Raw genomic sequence first — 24,017 nt, 5'->3', positions numbered from 1 at the left:
GCTTTGCTTTGCTGAGCCTCTCTGCAGCTGTGGAGGGCCTTAAAATGTAAGGAAGTAGTAGATTTAATAAAAATATTAAATAAACTTCCATATAATATATTTAATATGTTTTCAACTAATTTAAGAGTAGTTTAAGTGATTTACTAGTCAAGTTGCATCTGTTTCCACACTCAGAGGTCTAAGCGGAATCTTTGCATACAAGTAAGCCCTCTGACTGGAGAGGAGAGCCAACTGCCCCATAGACCTTATGACTGTAAAATAGATCTTCTGTCAGGTGCGCAGTTGCCCACCAGTCGCATCTATTTGATGTCACAAGCAGAGCTTGTGGTTTTGAGAGAGTTTTCGGATAAGAATCTAGCAGCGGGTTTCATCAGACCGCCCAAGGCACTAGGAGGCGCCCCTGTGCTATTCGTGAAGAAAACGGTACTTCAGAACTTAGATTGTGCACAAACTATAGGAAGATTAACCACATAATGGTGTTCAATCGCTGTCTACTACCACACATTGGGGATTTATTGGAAAGTGTGATGGGATGATGAGCTGCTTGTGCGTAAAATCGTAGTCCCTCAGAGTTTGTTCAAGTCCACAAACCTCTGTCTGTGACGGAGCCCCTCAGACATGGCTCCTCTAGTCACTCGCAGATTCCAACAGTGGCTGCTTTCGGAATCGCTTCCAACATAAAAGCTCCTTAACGGAAACACGTTGTCAGAGTTGCTTCCAGATCCTAGCTCACAGAGGATCACGCTAGCCAGCGATCATTAAATAAAAGTCTTTATTGAGTTACAGTTTCCATTCTCAAGCTGCTGCGTGCAACCCTACGTCTAATGGTTAGATCGGCGAAGCTCCATCTGAGTCTCCGCCCCTTGTACACCAACTTAATATCCTAGCCTTGCTCCACCTTTTCCGCCTGACTGTTCTTCTCTGGGTCCCTCTGCCACTTTCCTGTGCATTTGAACTTGGCGCGCGCGCCCAACCTTCCACCTTCCGTCTGACCGTTTCTTCGCTCCCCGATGGAGGTGTGGCCACTCCTGAGCTGCCAGCGCTTGTGAGCTGCCAGCGCTTGATCCCTGGCGCCCTTCCTCTTCCCTGCTCTCTGGCGGTGACGCTGGTCCCGATTTCCAACTGCTCCCCTCTGAGTCCCCTCTGGCTCTATCTTCCTGGGGTGTCCCCCTAGGCTCCCCCCTTGCCCTGGCCACTGGTGCTCCTTTCTGTGAATCTTCTGATTCACTGGAAAGACTCGGAGATCTCGGGTCGTCGTCATCACTCATCTTTTCTTCTGCCTCCTCCCCCTCGCTCTCTGTTTCCTCCCTTGCCCTTGCCTCTGCTCCTGAACCCCTGACACACGTCTTCTGGACTCACGGCGTGACAGTTTCCGGCGAGGAGTGGGTCTCCCTATGGGAGGTCCAGAAACCTCCCCACTGTTCTCGCTGGACGTGTCCCTGAGCCCTCCCTCTTGCTCGCTTTCCCTCAGAGACCCACCTCTCCCCCTGCTGGTTCCTGCTTCCGCTGCTGGGTCTCTCCCAACCTCCGTGAGCCCTTCCACCACCTGTCCCTCCGATGGCAGTTCCCTGACATCCACCTCCCCTCCAGGGCCCCCGTCACCCCCTCCCGTTCCCTCTCCTCTGGGCGGTGAGGAGGTAAAACCCCGAAAGGAATCCTCTTCATCTTCAGACGTCTCGAACATTTCCCTCCATCGGTTGCCGTTCCGGGTCTCTGAATCCTCCTCCTCCTCGGAATCTGTGAACCCCTCCAACTCCTCTTCCTCATCTGTGGTTGCAAAGTATTCCCTCCGGAACCTCGCTACAGGCTGAGGTTTACGTGGGAACCTCTGATGAAAAGTTTCTATTAAGACCTCGTCATTGACATCCTCTGCCATGACCCAGGTGTTTTCCGACTCCGGTTCCCCTTCCCACATTACCAAATACTCCACTTGATCTCCCTTCCACCTGGAATCTAGGATCTCCGCCACATGGCTGCTGTGTTCCCTTTCCTCCATTGCTGGTCCCCGGGTGAACCTCCCTTCTCTGTCCCCTTTATACGGTGACAGCAACGACCTGTGGAAAACTGGGTGCAGCTTCATGTGGTTCGGTAACCGGAGTCTGAAAGCCACTGGGTTGACCTGTTGCGTGACTTCAAATGGGCCCAATCTTTTGGGTCTTAACTTCTTACAACCCCCTTTGAATGGTAACCCTTGGGTTGACAGCCACACCTGGTCCCCCACCCTAATGGTTTCACCTTCCCTTCTGTTTTTGTCTGCCTGCCTCTTATACTCCTCCTTGGCCCTGTCTAAGTTGAGTTGGAGCTGACGATGGATCGCTTCCATTTTTTCTACGAACTGTTCGGCAGCCGGGACGCTCCATCTCTCCCCTTCCCCCCCGGGAAAGCCCTGGGATGGCACCCGTAATTAGCCAAAAAGGGGCTCATCCCTGTGGACACGTTCTCCGCATTGTTGTAGGCAAATTCCGCCAACGCCAGCTTCTCCACCCAATCATTCTCTCTGTCATTGACATAACACCTCAGATATTGCTGGAGGATGCCATTGGCTCTTTCCGCCTGCCCGTTGGTTTCAGGATGCCGGGCAGTCGAAAAATTGACCTCTACATGCAGTAAGCTCATGAGCTTCCTCCAGAACCTGGAAGTAAATTGTTTCCCTCGGTCTGAAACCACCCTCAAGGGGGCGCCATGCAACCTAAAAACATTTTCTACAAACAATTTCGCTGTTTCTTCTGCCGTGACAGCATGTGAGCAGGCTATAAAGTGGCCCATTTTGGTTAACAGGTCTACCACAACCATGATGGCTGTTTTCCCTCTGGACTTTGGCAGATCAGTCATGAAATCTATTGACACTGCTTCCCATGGTCTTTCAGGTGTGGGTAGCGGTTCTAATAACCCCGCCGGCGCCCGCCTCTCCCCTTTGGCTCGCTGGCATTGGTCACAACCTCTCACATACTCCCGTACATCTTCCCTGACCTTGGGCCACCAAAATTCCCTGGTAACCAACCGCATAGTTTTGTGTTGCCCAAAATGCCCCGCTGTGGGGCTATCGTGCAGCTGCTTGAGTACCTTCCCCCTCAACTCTCCTTCAGGTATATACAGCGCTCCCTTGTAATACAACGCCCCGTTTCTCTCCTCAAAACCTCCGGGTTTGTCTCCCTCCCTCCTGAGACCCCTGAGTTTGTCCTGGGCGTATTCATCATTCTCCGTTCCCTCTACCAGTTCTCTTTGTCCCACCAATGCCGCCCCACACACCCAGCGGTCCTCTGGAATGACATGTCTCTCTTCGGGTGCTCCCTCCCCCTCCAAATATTCAGGTTTGCGTGAGAGAGCGTCCGCCCTAATGTTCTCTGGGCCTGGCACGTAACAAATCTCAAAGTTAAATTTGGAGAACTCCTGGGCCCATCTCACTTGCCGTTGGTTGAGCACTCGTGCCGTCCTCCAATACTCTAGGTTCTTGTGGTCAGTGCACACTTGCACCTTATGTTGTGCGCCAATTAGCAGGTCCCTCCATCTCCGGAACGCCTCATGAATGGTGAGTAGTTCTCGGTCATACACCGTGTAGTTCCTCTCGGATTTGTTCAGCTTTCGCGAAAAAAAGGCACACGGTCTCCACTCTGACTCCTTCCCTGGCTGCAGAAGCACCGCCCCAATCGCTCTGTCTGATGCGTCAGTTTCCACTCTCATCGGTTTTTGTATATCCACATGCAGGAGTTGTTCTTCCGAGGCGAAGGCCCTTTTTAGTTCCTCAAATGCTCGCTCCGCCTCCTCAGTCCAAACGAACTTCTTCTTACTGCTGAGACAGTCCGTAATGGGCGACGTCAGGTGGGCAAAGTTTCGGATGAACTTACGATAGAAGTTCCCAAACCCTAGGAACCTCTGCACATCCTTCCTTGTTTTGGGTGTTTTCCATTCCAGCACCGCCTGGACCTTGCCGGGATCCATGGCCAATCCCTTGTCTGACAGGCGATACCCCAGGAATTCCACCTCCTTGGTATGAAACTGACACTTCTCCAGTTTCACCCACAGCTGGTTGGCTTGCAGCCTGCTCAACACTTCTCTGACGTCTCTCACATGCTGCTCCTCATTCTCAGAATACACCAACACGTCATCTAAGAAGGCCACACAATTCTTGTAAAGCAAAGGCCCCAGGACGTGGTTCATAAACGATTGAAAGCACGCGGAGCCTGCTTGTAGGCCGAAGGGCATAACGAGATATTCAAATGCCCCTAAAGGGGTGAACATGGTGGTTTTCCATTCATCCCCCTTCCTTATTCGTATCAGGTTGTACGCCCCCCTTAGGTCCAGCTTTGTGAAAATCTTTCCCTTCCGCACCCTTGTCAAAATGTCGTCAATCCTGGGCATAGGGAAGGCCACTGGTTCTGACACTGCGTTCAAGGCCCTGAAGTCACACACCAGCCTCGGCTTGTCCGTGTTTTTTTTATCCACAAAAAACACTGGGCTGCCTCCCACCGCTCTGGACTCTCGGATGAAACCCCTCTTCAGATTTTTGTCAATGAACTCCCTTAGTTCTAACATCTCCCTGTCTGACATGGCATACAACTTGCCTACTGGGAGCTGTGCCCCAGGGAGTAAATTGATTTGACAGTCAAAGGGTCTATGCGGGGGTAGTTGGTCAGCTTCCCTTTCGCTGAAGACGTCGCGGAGATCTGCGTATTGTCGTGGTACCTTCACGTTCTCCATTACTTCAGTCCCTGCTAGGGTGGCTTGGGCCCCTGCCAAACCCTTTCCCTCTTTGCAGTGTTCTAAGCAATGTGCTGAACCAAAGGAAACCACTCTCTGATGCCAGCCCACCAGCGGATCATGTAACGCTAGCCAGCTCATCCCCAATATAATGGGAGCTCCTCCCAAGGTGGCCACATTAAACGCTATCAGTTCGGTGTGCCTTGCCACCTTCATTATCATTGGGACGGTCTGCAAGCTGACTTCTCCTCCCAACAGCTCCCTGCCATCGATCGTGGTCACCTGCAGGGGGTTGCTTAAAGGGATCGTCTGTATCTGGTGTTCAGCTGCAAACTCTTTGCTCATGAAATTGCAGGAGCTGCCTGAGTCCAACAGCGCCTTTATCTTTAGAGGGTGTCCGTTTGGCAGCTCTAGCGCCACTTCTATGACTAGGGCGGGTTTAGGAGGTTCTGGCGTGGGCACTTTCACTGCTCTTTGGCCTGGCTGCTGTGCCCCGACGGTGGCAGCCAGGCGTTGGCTTTTACTTGCTCCGGTATTTCTTCCTCTCTTCCCTCCACAGCTCCCACCATCCCTTGCCATTCCTTCCTCTGGGGGCAGACTCTGGCAAAGTGACCTGGCTGTTGGCAGAGATAGCATTTCCGGGCGCCTTTTCCCTCCTTTCCCCCCTCACTGGGCTTTGAAACTGCGCGCGCGCGCGCTGTTCCAATTTCCATCGGCTCTGCCGGCGGGAAAGTTGGCTCTGGAATGTCTGGAATGCGGAACTCCTTCCAACGTTCCCCCTTCCCTTCCCGCCTCTCCAATGCTCTCGCCTCCTGGCGCGCTCCTATGGTCAGCGCAGATTTGGTCAGCTGCTCCTATGGTCAGCGCAGATTTGGTCAGCTTCAAATAGCATTTGAATGGGTTCCGCCGATAAGTCCCACCCCAATCTGTGAACCAGCATGGTGAACTCAGTCCAGTACTCACGGACAGATCGGCTCCCCTGTTTGCAAGCCATTAACTGTCTGCGCACCACTCCCTGCTCAATATCGCTGGAAAACATCAGATCCATGGCGCGAAAGAACTTCATCGTGTCCTTTAGGACGTCACTATTCGCTGCCATCAGGGGTCTAACCCAGTCTCTCGCCCCCTTTTCAAGATGCCCAATCACGAAAGCCACTCGTGATTCCTCGTCAGGGAATTCATCAAACTGCAGATTGAGGGCATATTGCATCTCTGTCCGAAAGGCATGATAGTCCTTGGGCTCCCCCCCAAACTTCTGCACCAATCCTGGTACCTTTCTGGCGAGCTGGGTGGCTTTCCCCTTTTTGTCTGCATCCTGAACCCTCCTCTCCTCAAGCCTCGCCGTCTGCAGCGCTAGCTGGACCTCCAACACCCGGTACCTTTCCTCCAGGCTTGGATTCGCCCCTGCTCCTGCTTCTCCGGTTCCGGCTGGGTTGCTCATGATGCCTTTTCCTGCACAAGCTGCTTTCAAAGACTGTCGGAATGCTGTGATGGGATGATGAGCTGCTTGTGCGTAAAATCGTAGTCCCTCAGAGTTTGTTCAAGTCCACAAACCTCTGTCTGTGACGGAGCCCCTCAGACATGGCTCCTCTAGTCACTCGCAGATTCCGACAGTGGCTGCTTTCGGAATCGCTTCCAACATAAAAGCTCCTTAACGGAAACACGTCTTCTGGACTCACGGCGTGACAGTTTCCGGCGAGGAGTGGGTCTCCCTATGGGAGGTCCAGAAACCTCCCCACTGTTCTCGCTGGACGTGTCCCTGAGCCCTCCCTCTTGCTCGCTTTCCCTCAGAGACCCACCTCTCCCCCTGCTGGTTCCTGCTTCCGCTGCTGGGTCTCTCCCAACCTCCGTGAGCCCTTCCACCACCTGTCCCTCCGATGGCAGTTCCCTGACAGAAAGGTTGAGGTCAGGAAAAATCTTCACAAAGTTGGATTTGAGGGGGCCTTATAACCAATCCGTGAGAGAGAGGGAGATGAGTGGAAAACAGTGTTCTGCACCAGATATGGCAGCTTCGAATACCTGGTCATGCCCTTTGGACTGCAGTCAGGGACAGCAATGTTCCAAGCCTTCATCAGTTATGTCCTCAGAAGCCTAGTGGATAGATTCATGGTGGTTTACCTTGATGTGCTGATATACTCAGAGAACCCAGAGCAACATGTACGTCACGTGACAGAGGTGCTGCAGAGGCTGTGGAAACATCAACTCAGTGCCAAGTTGGAAAAGTCTCAGTTTCGTGTATCAACAGTAGATTTCCTAGGTCACTGCCTCACACTGGAGGGGATGCACATGGATCCTGCTAAGGCGCAGAGCATAGTGTCATGGCAGGAACCCAAGGCAAAGAAAGATCTGCAGAGATTCTTGGGTTTTGCCAGCTACTACTGCAAGTTCGTGCCGGACTATTCAAGACTCACTATGCCTCACAGATTGCTTGAGGGGCAAGAAGCCATTCCAGTGGACAGCCGAGGTGTGGCAGGCATTTGAATTCAAAACCATATTCTTCTCAACGGCATACCTAGCACATGTAGACCCTCACTGGCCGCTGATTGTGGAAATGGATGCCTCTGACAGGGTGGTGGGGGTGGTGCTGCTTCAAGGAGACCAAGATGGCAACCTACGCCCGTGTGCCTTCCACTCCAGGAAGCTGACTCCTTCCGAGTAGAATTACACCATTTGGGAGAAGGAACTTTTAGTGATCAAAGAAGCCTTTGAAGTGTGGAGGGGGTGACACCAGGTGGAGGTGCACACTGAAAGTCCGAATCTAGAGTATTGGCAGATGATGAGATGTCTCAATCAACAGCAGATTTGTTGGGCGCAGTTCTTTGCCAGATTTGATTTTAGACTCCAGTATGTAGCCGGTAGTTTGAATCAAGGAGTAGATGCCCTTTCCAGGAAGCCGGAATATCAGGATGATGAGCTAGTTCCAGTGTATAGGCACAACTTGAAGCCAGAGCAGCTACAGCTAGCAGCTGGGTCAGTTGTGGAAGTCTCTGAGTTCTAGCAGAAGACAAGGGAGGATGCATTCGCGAAAGGCGAGCTAGTGGTGCTGCAGGAGGATGCCAGTGATGTGGAGAGGTTCCTGGAAAAGGAGAGGTTCCTGGAAAAGGATGGGCCCTGGAAAAGGATGTATAGAGGAGAAGCTCTATGTTCCAGAGGGAGACCTCTGAGCCAAGGTCTTACGTCAATGCCATGATAACCCTACAGCTGGACACTTGGGGCAGCACAAGACGCTATGCCATGTGATGAGGCAATTCTGGTGGCCGAGGTTGAGGGAGAAAGTCAAGAAATATGCCAGAGCCTGTGAAATGTGTCAGCGGGCGAAGAGACCCAGAGAAGTGCCAGTGGGCTTGCTATAACCGTTGCCCACCCCGCAAGGCCCTTGGCAAACCATAGCTATGGACTTCATCACTGATCTGCCGGAATTGCAGCAGCAGACAGTGATCTGGTTGGTGGTATACCTGTTCACTAAGATTGCACACTTTGTGCTCTGTAAGGGACTTCTGACAGCCCAAGAAACAGCACAGCTCTTCGTAGACCATGTGTTCAAGTTGCACGTGCTCTCAGAGTGATCTCAGGTGAGCCCAATTAACCTCAAAGTTCTGGAAGCAGCTCATGCAACTACTCAAGGTAGAATTGTGCTTCACCTCAGTTTGACACCCAGAGACGAATGGAAAGTCATAAAGGACTAATGCCATGTTGCAGCAGTATCTCTGTAGTTATGGGAACTACCAGCAGGATGATTGGGTGTCCAAACTGCCCTTGGCGGAGTTTGCATACAACGATGCACTTCATGCTTCAACGCAACAGACCCCCTTTTTTGCCAGTCATGGATACCATCCCCAACACCCTGTCAGTGCTGGCAGCAGATGACTTCGTAGAAGTATTGACAGCTAACCAGAGTTTGCTTAAGGAGCGTTTGGACTGTTCTAAGGAGGCATATAAAAAATCAGCTGATGTGCATAGACAGCCAGGTAGTGACATCAAGGTGGGAGATGTGGTTGTCAACACATTATTTACTTCAGAAAGATAGATATAGAAAACTGGACCGCCAGAGAGGGGGGCCATTTGAAGTGATAGAATAGATCAATCCTGCGACTTTCAGGCTCAGGTTGCTGGTATCAGTGAAGAGCTACCCTGTATTCCATAGATCCTGGTCGTTGCCAGTGGTGCCTGCGCACCCTTACCAAGCACCTAGACAAACACCTCCACCTCCAGTCCTGGTAGAAGGAGAGGAAAAGTTTGAAGTAGAACAAATTCTAGACTCGCAAATGAGAAGGAAGAGGTTGCAATACTTGATTGTGTGGAGCGGGTATGGGCCAGAAGAAAGATAATGGGAATGTGCAGAATATGTTCATGCCCTGGACTTGCAAAATGAGTTTTATAGAAGTCACCCCAGCAGACCAAAACTGAAGGGGTGGAGGGAAGGAGGAGGAGGAGGGCTCTGTAGAAAGGGTGATGTCAGGGACTCGACTGAAGAGGAGGGCTGGAGATCACCCCTTCCTTCTCTGCTTCCCTTGGAGGAGGAATGGTGGTGATCATCCCCCGTTCTCTACTAATTTCAAGAGAAGAGGGAGACACGATTGAATTACAGCAGAACTCAGAGCAGCTTAGTTATGAGGCATTAGGAGAAGGAGGGGTAGTGCTGACAGCAGAAATGCCCTTGGAAAGCATAGAAGAGCCACCATCCTCATGTACATGTTGCTCATTTAGAGTTCAAGAGCAAAGGACTCAGCTACATTTGACTCCTGAGGCCCCTCATAGAGCCAAGGGCTGTTGCTGGGGAAAGAAGAGGAGGAGCTCAGAGTGAGCAACATTACTGTGGAGTTAAGGACTGGATTCTTTGCCTTGTACCACGATGACTAAATAAAACCATAAATATGAACTTATTTGTTTATTCCTTGCTCTTTGATGCTACTAGGGGAGGAGAGATTCCCCCATGCCTGACAGCTATGGTAGGAAATGCCCCAACTCTGCCTGAGTTCGGTTGCGCTGTAACTGTTCAGCTCTTTGGGCTTGATAGTGTCTGTCTGTGGTAGAGCTATATCAATGGAAAGTGACCATCTGTGAGAAGATCAGCTCACCATGCCCAGTCAGGGCCCAGAAACATCACACATTGCTTACACAACAGAACACATATACACACTCACCCACCTCTGCTTGACTTGGTGCTGCTCAGGGAGGTGGCTTGCCTGTCGGTGCCTCGGCGCTCCTTTGGCCTCACGACCATTGGCTGGCTCTGGTTGAAGGCCTGAGATGCTACTGCTGGGCTTTGAGAAGAGGCTGCTTGGCTTTGGTTCTGGTCAGTGAGTTGGCTTTGGTCCATGTCTGGGGGCGGAATCTCATACAGCCTTCGATACAGGTCTGGGAAGAACATTAGCATGTGGAAAGGGGAGGGATAATAGAAGTTGGTACCCTCGCTTCTAGCGTCAAAGGGTGGGTAAGGCAAGGGAGATGCATCGGGATTTATCATGCCAGGTTGGTACACAAAGAGGGGGGACACTTGTTGCGGGGGGGGAGACATGCCAGGCCGAAGGAAAACAGAGTCGTCTATGAACTGGTGAAAGAAGGTTCCTGGAACGAGTGGGGCTTGCGGGGAGTTTGTGAAGAGTTGTCGTCTGAACGAGGTGCTGCCCATAGGTGGCTCATCATGGCTTTGGGCCTGGTCAGTGAGTTGGCTTTGGTCCATGTCTGTGGCCGGAATCTCATACAGCTTTCGATACAGGTCTGGGAAGAACATTAGCATGCGGAGAGGGGAGGGATAATAGAAGTTGGTACCCTCCATTCTAGCGTTAAAGGTTGGGTAAGGTATGGGAGATGCATCGGGATTTATCATGGGAGGTGGGTACACAAGGAGGGGGGACACTTCTTGGGGGGGCATTTGGAGGGGGGGAGGCCTGGGCCTGACAGGCCGATGGAAAGCAGTCTCGTCTATGTTTGGGGCAAAGTAGGCTTCACTGAGTGGGCTTTGCTGGGAGTTTGTGAAGAGTTCTCGTCTGGACACGTTGCTGCCCATAGTTGACTCATCATGGAGTTGGCTTTGGTCCATGTCTGGGGGCGGAATCTCATACAGCTTTCGATACAGGTCTGGGAAGAACATTAGCATGCGGAAAGGGGAGGGATAATAGAAGTTGGTACCCTCGCTTCTAGGGTTAAAGTTTGGGTAAGGTATGGGAGATGCATCGGGATTTATCATGGGAGGTGGGTACACAAGGAGGGGGGACACTTCTTGGGGGGGCATTTGGAGGGGGGGAGGCCTGGGCCTGACAGGCCGATGGATAGCAGTCTCGTCTATGTTTGGGGCAAAGTAGGCTTCACTGAGTGGGCTTTCATGGAGTTGGCTTTGGTCCACGTCTGTGGCCGGAATCTCATGCAGCTTCCCATACAGGTATGGGAAGAACTTGAGCATGCGGCGAGGGGAGGGATAATAGAAGTTGGTACCCAACCTTCTAGCGTTAAACACTGGGTAAGGTATGGGAGATGCATCGGGATTTATCATGGGAAGTGGGTACTCATAGGGGGGGGAGAATCCTGGGGGGGGCATTTGGAGGGGGGGAGGCCTGGGCCTGACAGGCCGATGGAAAGCAGAGTCGTCTATGTTCTCGTCAAAGTAGGTTCCTGCACTGAGTGGGGTTCGCTGGGAGTTTGTGAAGAGTTCTCGTCTGGACAAGATGCTGCCCATAGTTGACTCATCATGGAGTGGTGCGTACGAATCCCACCAGAGCTGGCCATCAGCAGAGCCGGGTGAGTAACCCTGGCCAGACTGGTAGGAAGTGGTGGGAGCGATGGGGAGCGGTTCATAGATGGGCCTGTTGCTGAGGGGCAAACTGTAGTTGGGCTGGTGGAAGGGGGCAGGGGGCAGGGGTAGGCTCTGGTGGCCTGGTGCCCGGCGCCCAGCAGACTGGTAGGAAGCATCATCAGTGACATTGACTGCATAGTAGATGGGGGATGGGGGCTGGCTCTGGTAGGCAGAACCAATGCTCAGTGGCTCGCCCTGGATGGACTGGTAGGGAGGAGGAGAGGAAGGGAGGGGCTCGTAGCCAAGCTTGTTGCTGATGGGCAGGCTGTAGTTGGACTGGTGGAAGGGGCTGGGCGTGGAGGGCAGGGGCACGGGCAGGCTCTGGTGGCCCGGTGCCTGGTAGGAAGCAGCGGGGAAGGAGGAGGTGTCATTGGCATTGACCGCATAGAAGATGGGAGATGGAGGCACGCTCTGGTGACCAGAACCGAAACTCAGTGGCTCTCCCTGGATGGAGTCATAGAAGGCACCAGAGGTGATAGTGGGGGAAGAGGGGAGGGGCCCATAAGGGATCTTGTGACCAAGGGGCAGGCTGTAGTTGGGTTGGCGGAAGGGGCTGGGGCCGGGGGGCAAGGGCAGGCTTCGGTAGCCTGGTGCCTGGTAGGAAGCAGCGGAGGAGGTGTCATCAGTGGCATTGAGTGCATAGAAGGACTTGTTGGAAGCGGCAGAGGTGACGGTGGAGGAGGAGGCATCACTGGTGACGCTGCGGCCAGGGGGCGGGCTGTAGTAGGGCACGATGATGATGGGAGAGGGTGGGGGCAAAGACCGGCTCTGGTTGCCAAGGCCAAAGTTTGCCTGGGAAGTTGCACTCTGGGTAGCTAGGGGAGCGAGGCTGGAGGAAGGGGTGGGCGGGGCTGGCAGGGCCAGCTGGGGCTTGTGGGGGTGCCAAGGAAAGGGGCACTGAAAGCAGAATCCACGTTGCCGAGGCAGGTTGGGCTGCCCAGCTGCACCACCCTGGAGGTAGAGGGAACTTGTGCCACCATCTGTGCAGAAAGGGGGGGAGGGGAGAGAGAGAGAGAGAGAGAGAGAGAGAGAGAGAGAGAGAGAGATATGTTGGTTGATTTGGCTGCAGAGACACACCAAGATCCCTCAGAAGTTGCCCAGCTCTTCTTCCCTCCCACTCCTAGCACATCTTTGACGGTGGCCATGGCCTGGTGCTGGAGGCACCCATGTGGGCTCTGTCCCAAAGAAGGAACCGTTCTTGGAGGAGGGGAAAGCCCCACCCACAGAGAAAGAAGCCCAGGCTCCTCTCCAAGAAAGAAGGAAAGAAGATTCATGTGTTGAAACAAGGAGGGCATGCTTCAAGCACTCCAGGATCAGTAATCTTTCTGAAAGCTGGATATGGGTAGACAAATCCTACTGATATCCTTATCCCAAATTCTCAACAAGCCATCCCTTACTTGAAAAACCGTTTTCACAATACTTAGACTGCTCTTTACGTGGAAAAATCTCTGTACATTCATTTGGCAGTACCTGGGTTTTTCCCTGATCTTGACTTGGTATCAGGGTCACCATCTCATGATCCAGTTTAGACAATTTGCCTGGCAAGGCAATAACAATTTCAAGTTTGGTGTTCTGAGGCTACCTCACACTACTTTATCCCACACGCTGTTTCTATCACAAGACCATCCTCTTTGGCTCATACAGGCTGCTCCTTCTCCCTTCAGCCATTTCCCAAGATGCCCTTATAAAGATTACTACACACATCCACTCATCAACATGATAGACCTGTCTGGCAGTAAAGGAGCTCAGTAGAGTACATTAGAGAACTTGGAAATAGATGGTGTCTTTATGAAAGTAATACCTTAACCTGGCTTACAAATCCATTCACACTTACAAATTTCAAGATTTGGACAAAATGGGCAAAGTCCTGGTTGCAGGCTTCTCACCCATTATTCCATTACACTTCTACCCAGTTTTCAAAAATAAATATAGACTCTATAATATAGAGGTGTTGAAAGAAAAGCAATTGTAATATTTGAAATATTTTTACAAAGATAGATGACTGCTTACCATTACTGTGATGCAAATTGCACAGGCAAATGTTCAAATATCACGATTTTTAGACTACCAATTTTTAACAAATTCCCAGTTTAAAAACAAAGTCATAGAATCATAGAATCATAGAGTTGGAAGAGACCACAAGGCCCATCGAGTCCAACCCCCTGCCAAGCAGGAAACACCATCAGAGCACTCCTGACATATGGTTGTCAAGTCATGAGACAATAGCATGCAAAAATTATAGTGGAGTAAAATATAATATAATAACAAAAGGATTAATATCTTTGTATAAATCTATAATCGAGGTTCAATTTTTTCCTCAGCAAAATTTTGAGAAGGTGGCGGGAACTGAATTGAGACTTAAATACTGAAGAAAAGACATGGAACAGACTGGACCAACTCCTAGCCTATATAAAACCGAACAGTTTTCCCATGTGTTGGAGAGGATGTCCTGCTATAGCGGCATATTAGCACTTGTGGTAGGAGTGTCCAAAAATAGAAATGTTATGGGAAAATGTATTTACAGAAATATATTTAATTACAAGACAGACAGGACCCCAGGACTGCCTATACTTAACTTGTACAGTCATGATATGTTGCGAATTAGAAACAAAGAACTCATAACACTTCCATTAACTGCTGCAAAAACAACTTGCCTGGACATGGAAATCATTACAATTATTGATTATGGACCAATGATACAATGCAATTTGGCAAACAGCATTATTGGAGAAACTGACACAAAAACAAAGTATCAAGAGGCCAAAAGAAACACGACTATTTTAATGCAGTCTGGTGTAACTTTATTGCTTAGCTTGTTGCTATATCCTTGAACTAGCAGCCAGGCTTTTCTTTGCTGAGGGGCTCCACCTGCAGACTGAATGCTCTTCAATTGGGAAAATGGTGTCAGGAGAAAGCATGTAAATGGAGAGGCTCTTACTGGGGCTCTTTGCCCCTGGTGCAGCAACCAAGGTCTTAGGAGCTCAGCACTCTGTTGCTGCCTGCAGGCCTCTGACAGGACACTTCGACCACTAGAGATGTCAGTGTCTGAGTGAAAGACTATCTCCCCCCCCACCTTTTCGCAAACAATCAGAAAATTCAGAAATGAACATAGCACTGAGAGGCTCCTTTTGCTGCTGTGGTGGCCGGTGTGAGCCACGGCACCCTCCTGGCCTAACCTTGGAGGAGATTAAAAACAACACACTTTGTGCAGTGAGAAGATTTGCCAAAAGCACTCGCCAGAGATCAACAGGAAGAGAGAGAGAATAGCCAGGGAGGAGAAGGTGCTGCTGCTGCTGTTGCTGCTGCTGCTGCACTTTGGTGGAGGGAAGGTTTGGCAAAGAAGTCGCCTCCTTTGACAGGTGAAGCCCTGCCTGAGAATTCACTGATTTACACTCCTGTCCTTTGAAATCGCAATAGACTTTGTTTTGCTTTTTGGCATTTAGTTTCCAAGCCCAGCTGCCACCTTCAGACAAATGTTGAAGCAGAAGGCACAGAGAAATTACTTATTTAACACCAGCATTTCTAAGACCAGTTTGATGAAAAGTTATTTTTTTTACTAACCAGCTATTAATACCAGTATCAGAATACAGAGTACAGAATGGAGTTAATACATCACTACAGAGCATCTTAACATTGATTATTTTTCAGTAGCAAGTCTTGTCGTAATTATGGCTTATGGAAATAGTTATTGCTTATGAAACGATCATGGCTTACCAGATCCGTCATCACTCAAGCAGACCATTTCCCATAAAGTAAACCCTGCCTTCATGCCAACCTTTTACCCTTTGAATATCCTCCTGTAACATTGAATTTCAGTATATTTCTAATCATGACCGCCCCTTGCTCTTTATGTTCTGGCTTGCTGGCAATTAATGCAGTTCTGAAGAAGGCCAGCTGAGGGCCAAGAGGGGGCCGGACACCAGACTGGCCCTCTCCCAAATCATGAAACTGGACAAGGTGGCACAAATGGTCTGCGGGTTACACAAGAAGACTCACTAGACATTTTCAGATGGTTTATTGTGTTTGCAGTGATACAGTGCGCACTGTGGGGGGAGTGGGAGGTTCACCATATGAACAAGGGCTTCCCGTCATCCTGAGACAGTTGATGGAGGCAGTTGAGGAGCAGCATGCAGTTGTTGAACATGTCTGGAGGGGTGGCATTCTTGACCACCTCCTGCAGATACTTTATGTCATTGTAGGCGGCTGCCTCTGCGCCTGTCATGTCTGGCCGATCCCGGAGGATGCCAAAAGTGTTGACAATGTGCTCCGTCAGGGTAGGGTGGACGCTTGGGTCATAGCCCAGCTGCTTCAGGCGGTCCATGATGTTATTGTAGCGCTCCATGATGGTTGAAGCCTGCTCTGTTGTCAGCTGCAGGAAGGGGTCAGCTCCACTCTGCGGAGAAAGAGGAACAGAGAGGGAGAAGAGCAGCATTAAGGCACATTGTGTTCACTTTTCAAGTTGTTTGAGACTTTTTTCTTTTTTATATAAAGTAACTGAGAATGTAAATACTATTGATGGTGATACAGTGGTACCTCGGGTTGCAAACACTTTGGGTTACAGACTCTGCTAACCCGGAAGTAGAACTTTGCCCCAGGATGAGAACAGAAATCGTGCGGTGGCAGCAGCAGGAGGCCCCATTAGCTAAAGTGGTACGTCAGGTTAAGAACAGTTTCAGGTTAAGAACAAACCTCCGGAATGAATTAAGTAATTAACCAGAGGTACCACTGTATAGATAATTATTTGTGCCCCCAGTGAAAGTAATAGAAACCCATCCCAACGGACAGAAGCCGCAGAAACCCCTTGATACCATATGAAGTCCAGAAGAAACTACTTTGGCCTGACGCAGACCTTTGGGTCTGTCCAGCCCTGATGCTGTCTACTCTGACTGGTAGTGGCTCTCTAAGCCCCACCCACCCACCGTCAGCTGCTGCCTGAGATTGTTTGACTGGAAATGCCAGAGGCTCCTTTGTGGGACCTCTTCCCATGCAGTGCTGGGCTACTAATAGTCTCAGGGTGTCGCCCATGTTTGTCCTACACAGAGTAAGCCCACTGAAATTAATGGACATAACTAACAGATTAATTTGTTTTGAGTAAAATGTAGTTGGCTACAACCCCTCAAACTCCAGCCATTATATTCTATACAAAATTTTAAATATACTTTTTATGTGTTAAAACAGCTAGCTGCTAAATCCACAATAGGCTTTTTGCAACTATGATTTCCTTCTGAAATAGGACTTGGCATGTACAATACACTGGCCAGTTATCCCAGGATAATAGCAAGGCGTTGCTTGCTGGCTCACCAATTAGTTAATGCCAAGGGTCAGAGGGGGAGGAGAAGTTTTTGGCACTCCATTACAGCTGAGGTCAGACGAGCCTTTCCCCACTGAACTTCCAGTGCCTACAAAAGGCTTTGTTATTTCAGCAGGCATTTTAACTATAGTTTGATTTTATCATAGCTGATTTTTATTTTGTGTTGCATCTTTGTAAACTGCTTAGAGACTATTGGTACCTTGGTTCTCAAACGCCTTGGTGCTCAATTTGGAACCCAAACACTGCAAACCCAGAAGTAAGTGTTCTGGTTTGCGAACTATTTTTGGAAGCTGAATATGCTCCATTTTGAATGTTATGCTTGCAATTTGAGTGCCACACTTCCCTTTTGAGTATTATGCTGACGATTTGAGTGTTACGCTGACGATTTAAGTGCCACACTTCCATTTTGAGTGTTACCCTGAGGTCTGTCTGGTTTTGCTATTTATTTTGTATTTTTGTTTTTGTGGCTCTTTTTGTTATGTTTTTGTGACTGTGTGGAAGCCAGTTCAGCTACTGATTGATTGATTGATTGAGTGATTGATTTTGTGACTGCAGCACATTGTTTATTGCTTTCATTTTATGGCTCAATGGTCTCATTAGATAGTAAAATTCATGTTAAATTGCTGTTTTAGGGATTGTTTTTAAAAGTCTGGAATGGATTAATCCATTTTGCATTACTTTCCATGGGAAAGCGCTCCTTGGCTTCGGAATGTCTTGGTTTTGGAACGGATTTCTGGAACAGAATAAGTTTGAGAACCAAGGTACCACTATATATGAAGGGCTTAATAAACGAAAATGTTCATAGCACACAGGAAACTGCTTTATGCCAAGCTGTGTCGTGGGTCCCTCTTGCTCCCTGTGGCCTGCAGAGGCTCTGCAGGGTGTCAGGCCAAAAGGAACAGGGTCTTTGCAAGCCTTGCCTGGATACGCTGCCACGGGTGGGGTTGCGTGGCCAACCATGGCCCTCCCAAAGTGGCTCTTTCTCATCTGAGGGGGGAAATAGCAGGCAAGAAGCAGGGTGGATGCCTTTTAGAATAAGAAAGATCAGAAGCCCAGAGGAAGAGAGAACATTTGCATTTGAGAAGCAGGAGGCGTATTTAATGACAAGCAGGCTGGAGTCCTACTGACAGAGAAGCTGGAGAAGGTAAAGAGGATGGAGCTGCCAAGAGGCTTGACTGTCAGGAAGTTTGGAAGGAAATAAGTTGAACCTTATGGGGAAACAGAAAAGGAAGCCAGAGAGGTAAGTGGGGAGGATGTGGTCAGAGCAAGAAGCAAGAAAAGTCAGGATTTAGGATCCATGGTGAGAGGCAAGAGCAGGGAAGACAAGGCGGCTGCAGCCCAAAGGATCTTAAAGAACCAAGCCTTGGGTTAACATTTTAGTGGGAAGGGAGGGATAAGTAATGTGGACCTGGAGGCAATGGAGAAAAAGCTGGACAGTGAAGGGGGGAAGAAAGTGGAAAGGATCCAAGCCACCCACCCCACCCCTGATATATAGAGGGCATGGGCATAACCAAGATTTTTGTAGGGCTTTGGGGGAAGCAGAACCTCAGGTGTGTATTGATTTTTATTGATGGGGGGCAGCTACCTCCCCAGCTACGCAACTGTGGAAGGACGTGTGGCTCCGGAATTGGCCTCCAGTCACTTACGGACTCATTGTTAAAACCATGTTTATGGAAGACAATCTTACTCAGCTACGAGTGATTGCCAAAGGAAGGAAGGAATCAACATTGCAGACTTGGAACCAAACTCCACATGGCTTTAACACTTTATTTTTTTAAACTTTTATATGCCTGTTGTTTTTGTCCATGGAGTTTTGGACAAAAACATCACAGTAATCCAAGTTTATGCACAAACTACTGGTGCCGAAGAAACTGAAATTGACCAATTCTATGAAGACTTACAACACCTTATAGAAATGACACCAAAGAAGGATGTTCTTCTCATTACAGGGGATTGGAATGCTAAAGTAGGGAGTCAAGAGATGAAAGGAACAACTGGCAAGTTTGGCCTTGGGAGTTCAAAATGAAGCAGGGCAAAGGCTAATAGAGTTCTGCCAAGAGAACAAGCTGGTCATCACAAACACTCTTTTCCAACAACACAAGAGACGATTCTACACGTGGACATCACCAGATGGGCAGCATCGACATCAGATTGATTATATTCTCTGCAGCCAAAGATGGAGAAGCTCTATACAGTCAGCAGAAACAAGAACCGGAGCTGACTGTGGCTCAGATCATCAGCTTCTTATAGCAAAATTCAAGCTTAAACTGAAGAAAATAGGAAAAACCACTGGGCCAGTAAGATACAATCTAAATCAAATCCCTTATGAATACACAGTGGAAGTGAGGAACAGGTTTAAGGATTTAGATTTGCTGGACAGAGTGCCTGAAGAACTATGGATGGAGGCTTGCAACATTATACAGGAGGCAGCAACGAAAACCATCCCAATGAAAAGGAAATGCAAGAAAGCAAAGTGGCTGTCCAACGAGGCCTTACAAATAGCGGGGGAGAGAAGGCAAGCAAAATGCGAGGGAGATAGTGAAAGATACAGGAAATTGAATGCAGATTTCCAAAAAATAGCAAGGAGAGACAAGAAGGCCTTCTTAAACGAGCAATGCAAAGAAATAGAGGAAAACAACAGAATGGGAAAACCAGAGATCTGTTCAAGAAAATTGGAGATATGAAAGGAACATTGCATGCAAAGATTACCATAATAAAGGACAAAAGTAGTAAGGATGTAACAGAAGCAGAAGATGTGGCAAGAATACACAGAGAAATGATACCAGAAAAATATGGATGTCTCGTACACCCCAGGTAGTGTGGTTGCTGACCTTGAGCCAGACAGGCTGGAGAGTGAAGTCAAATGGGCCTTAGAAAGCACTACTAATAACAAGGCCAGTGGAAGTGATGGTATTCCAGCTGAACTATTTAAAATTTTAAAAGATGATGCTGTCAAGGTGCTACACTCAATATGCCAGCAAGTTTGGAAAACTCAGCAGTGTCCAGAGGATTGGAGAAGATCAGTCTACATCCCAATCCCAAAGAAGGGCAGTGCCAAAGAATGCTCAAACTACCGCACAATTGCACTCATTTCACACGCTAGCAAGGTTATGCTTAAAATTCTACAAGGAAGGCTTAAGCAGTGCAAGCTGGATTTAGAAGGGGCAGAGGAATCAGAGACCAAATTGCAAACATGTGCTGGATTATGGAGAAAACTAGAGAGTTCCAGAAAGACATCTACTTCTGCTTCAGTGACTATGCAAAAGCCTTTGACTGTGCCGACCACAGCAAACTATGGCAAGTTCTTAAAGAAATGGGAGTGCCTGATCACCTCATCTGTCTCCTGAGAAATCTCTATGTGGGACAAGCTTAGTTTATGAACAACTTGAAAATAGAACGCTGCAAACCTGGAAGTAGGTGTTCCGGTTTGTGAACTTTGCCTTGGAAGCGAAACATGTTCCACTTCCTGTTGAGTGTGTTCCGTTTGTAAATTGAGTCCCCCGCTGCTAATCAGAGGCTTCGTGTTGAGTCTTGAGCTCCCACATAACACAGAGGTGATATTTGGAGCTTTTGTTTTTGCTGTTTTTTGCGTTTTTGTTTGTGTGGCTTTTTCATTTTTTGACTGTGACTTGTTCTTCATTTTATGGGACTGCCTTGTGACTGTGGTTTGTGACTTCGTTTTTGTGACTGTGTGGAACCGAGTTCAGCTACTGATTGATTGGTTTTGTGACTGCAGAAATGGATAAAAGCCTCCCATCCAAATATTGACTATCATTAGTACACGTAAGAAAAAAAAGTAATTTTTATTTTTATCATCTACAATACTGTCTTATTTATTTTATAGTACAGTACATTGATTATTGCTTCATTTTATGAATCAATAGTTTCACTAGATAGTAAAATTCATGTTAAATTGCTGTTTTAGGGCTTGTTTTTAAAAGTCTGGAATGGATTAATCCATTTTGCATTACTTTCTATGGGAAAGCACACCTTGGTTTTAGAACGCTTTGGTTTTGGAACAGACTTCTGGAACGGATTAAGTTTGGGAACCAAGGTACCACTGTATGCTTGAACTGACCCACTGACATCCATTCCTAGTTGGCCTGAAATGACTGGTCCCTTTTGACGGTTCCTTGGGGGAAACCCCCAGTTTGGGTTCCACAAATTCATGTGGAAAGGCTCTACTTGCACACTCTCTCGCTCTCTCTCAGCTGCCATGCCAGGGCTAGGGCCAGAGGCAGTAAGTGGAGTTTCCCCTCACCTGTGCAACTTTCTCAGGGATGTTGCGGACGGTGAAACCGTAGAGGCGCGTGCGGTCAGGAAAGATGCTGGAGAGAATCCTGCGGTCCAGTTGGAATGCAATTTCGCCCACGATGCGCTCTTGCTTGCTGGTTTCTGCAAAGACATTTCCTGTCAGAGAGGAGGGTCTCCCTTGCCCTGCACCATCCACAAAGTGCCCACTCCCCTTGGTCAAGCTGTCCATCCTCCCCTGCCAGCCTATTGCCTCACAGCTAGCAGCCCAGGCCACATTTTGCTGACCAGAGTGGAGTTCCCCACCTTCCCCCCTGTTTGCACTGCTCCATGTACTAAAGCCAGCCTGTCTTGTCTCTTTGTAAACTCTGCACCAACACCCCTCCTGTGAATATAAGTTAAGGGCCTTGTCCTGCACTATGCATAGAATTGTATGCATCCTTCTAAATAAATAAATAAAATACAAAGGTGAGCAGCTTTTATCATTCTGCTATTATTATATTTTTGCCCAAGTGCAGCGCATTCGATACAAAAGGTGAGAGAGAAAAGAGGTCTGTAAGCTAACGGTGCTCAGAAGGACAGCTGTTCATTTTAGGCTGGATCATGGGGCTGTCTGCAGCCACCAGCACCTTTGGGAGCTAAGAGGACACAGGAGAGGGGAAGAAATCAGTCAACCACGGTGTGAGTCCATTCTGGATTGGAGTTGCATGGGTGGTTCCTTCTTCAAACTAAAACTGGCTAATTGAAGCATTTTTTTTAAAAAAGTAAGTGTGTTTCTCCTGATGTGTCAGCTGGCCCCCAGTGGCACACATTTTGTGGCAAAGGAAGGTGCATTAAGGCAGCTTTCAGGCATAGGATGCAATATTTACAGTTGCTACTAGGCACTTATAGGTCTGTATAAGCCTGTCTGTGGCCAGGCCATTATTTGAAGACTGGCCAGCTGCTGATAACTTCCGGGGAGAGGAATGGCAGTTTGGCTGCCTCTCTGTTAGCTCTCTGCTGACAGAAGATAATTATGTGGTGATTGATAGTAGTCAGACTTACTATTACCGTATTGGCCCAAAAATAAGCCACACTTTCCCCACAAATTCCGACCATGAAAAAGTGCAGCTTAAATACATGACCTTACAAAAATAGGCTTTTATGATCTTGCTGCTGAAACAGACATATAGTAAAACGGAACAAAGAAATGTTTTATTGCCGATTTGCAAGCTTACGGGTAATCTCTAGTACCCATAGGATTTTCTTATACATTTTCCATTTTTGGATGTGAGTGCCTGCGGAATTGTAGCCATTGAATATATTTGCGGGTGTGGCTTATATTCGGGCCAATACAATAATCACTCAGGAGAATAAGGGTGATCTGGGAGACCTGAAATGCTTTGCTGAGGTCATTTTATGCTGTCTGTGCCTGGCGGCTTGGATGGGAGTTACAATGAGCTGGCAAGGTGAGGAGTCAACGTTGTGCCCAAATGTCACTTAAGCATGTTTTATAGGTAGAAAGACCAGCACACTCTCTTTCTTAAACACTTCTGGGACAAGGAAAACTAACTTGGAGAGATCCCTCTATGCTGCTGGTGAAAATTTACAATCTGAAAAATTTTAAGTACCTCTTTCTGTTGTTATGAAGAACAGAAAGGAAAACTGGTCATTAAAGTGTCTCAAGGCAAAGCTAAAAGCCTGATTTATGGTTGACAGTAAAGATTAAACAGACAAGGGAAACCCTTGTGTGAAAAATATAACCCTTTTTCTGTTTCTTGCTGCTGAAAGTAAAGCGGCCATTTCCAGTTGTGGAAAAGAATTTCCTATAAGACACGTTGTGGCTGTGGTTTTAAGGTGGAAATATTAACATAGAGTTGCTAATAATATTCAAATCATCAAAAGCATCCAGTATGGCAAAGGTACCTTTAGATCTCCCAGTGACTGTTGGCATTGTTCAGCAGTTGATGGCTGAACAATTAAAAATGATTGGAATCAATCAGTGGAAAAGAAAGGTGGAGAGAAAATGAGTCAAAGAGATCTGAAATGGAAAATGGAAATGAAGAATACCTAGAAGCTTCAGACCAAATCAATGAAAAGCTGGCAGGACTGGATGAAGAAAGCAGATGCTGAAATGAAATGCATTCCATACAAGGATTTGGAGGAGGAGGAGATACAATCACAAATGGGGAATTACCTGGATTTGGCATTGATGGAGTTGAGGTAGGGAAAGCTTTAGGGAAAACTTCAGTCCTGGCCATTCTTCAGTTCTAGCAGAGAGAAAGTATTTTGTATATGATTTGGAGCAAATTCAGAGAATGATGCTGCCAAATTTATGGTATTCTCTCTGGGAAACGACTGGGAAAAATGAAAATGGAAGTTTCTAGAGGAGAGGAGATCAGGATAGCACTGTAAATACAACAGGAAATGGAAATGCAACAGGAAGTGGAATTTGAGCATATGGAAATGGACATGAACTAAAGGATATATAAGAAGAAGAAAAAGGAATATTATTCCAATATGTGATAACAATGGAGAGATTTTAAAATGGACATGGATAGAAAGAAGAATTTGCTGTCACTCAATATGGAGTAACTGTGGTGGAAATTAATGGAAGTAAAGTTAATAGAAAAGAAAAAATATAGTTGACATTAGCCAATAATAACAATTAGGGAACTCCTCTTGGACTTTTAGTGGGAAAACAAAATGAATGATTCTGAGACACCTTAACTTAAAAGAAATATTGCTTAACAGAAAGTGCAGAAGATGGATTTTAGCATGGGCTAAATGTCTTAAATACCATACTTTTCCGTGTATAAGACTGTTTTTTTATTCAAAAATCATGTTAAAATTGGGGGTTGTCTTATATATGGGTAGTGCATTGTGGGGACATGGGATTGGTTGCTGCTGTGAGTCGGAGATTGTTATTGGTGGCTGCGGCAAGGGCTGGTGTTGATTGGCTGTTGATGCGGCAATTGGGCAGCC

At 48.0% G+C, this 24,017-nt stretch overlaps 1 protein-coding gene across 11 annotated transcripts in view; it reads right to left on the bottom strand.

The window, feature by feature from the left end:
* The window catches only part of SPATC1 (spermatogenesis and centriole associated 1), a 45,399-nt gene that overhangs the window by 6,780 nt on the left and 14,602 nt on the right, over positions 1-24,017 (bottom strand). For 2 of the 11 annotated variants that reach the window (XM_081013968.1, XM_081013969.1), the window contains 2 exons: positions 21,064-21,197; positions 15,492-15,884 (listed from right to left, as the gene is read on the bottom strand). In XM_081013968.1, the coding sequence (XP_080870094.1) occupies positions 15,555-15,884; positions 21,064-21,197 (464 nt within the window). In that variant the 3' untranslated portion in view covers positions 15,492-15,554. Of the gene's footprint in view, positions 1-9,842; positions 12,472-15,491; positions 15,885-21,063; positions 21,198-23,229; positions 23,303-24,017 lie in introns of those variants that run through there. The other 9 variants (XR_013988730.1, XR_013988731.1, XM_081013970.1 and 6 more) reach the window with 6 other exon arrangements.

Source organism: Podarcis pityusensis (assembly GCF_964106645.2).
Source record: "Podarcis pityusensis genome assembly, chromosome: 7".
In the NCBI taxonomy this organism is placed as follows: domain Eukaryota; kingdom Metazoa; phylum Chordata; class Lepidosauria; order Squamata; family Lacertidae; genus Podarcis; species Podarcis pityusensis.
Note: the sequence above shows the minus strand (reverse complement) of the source record. Positions and strands in the feature narration are given on the sequence as shown.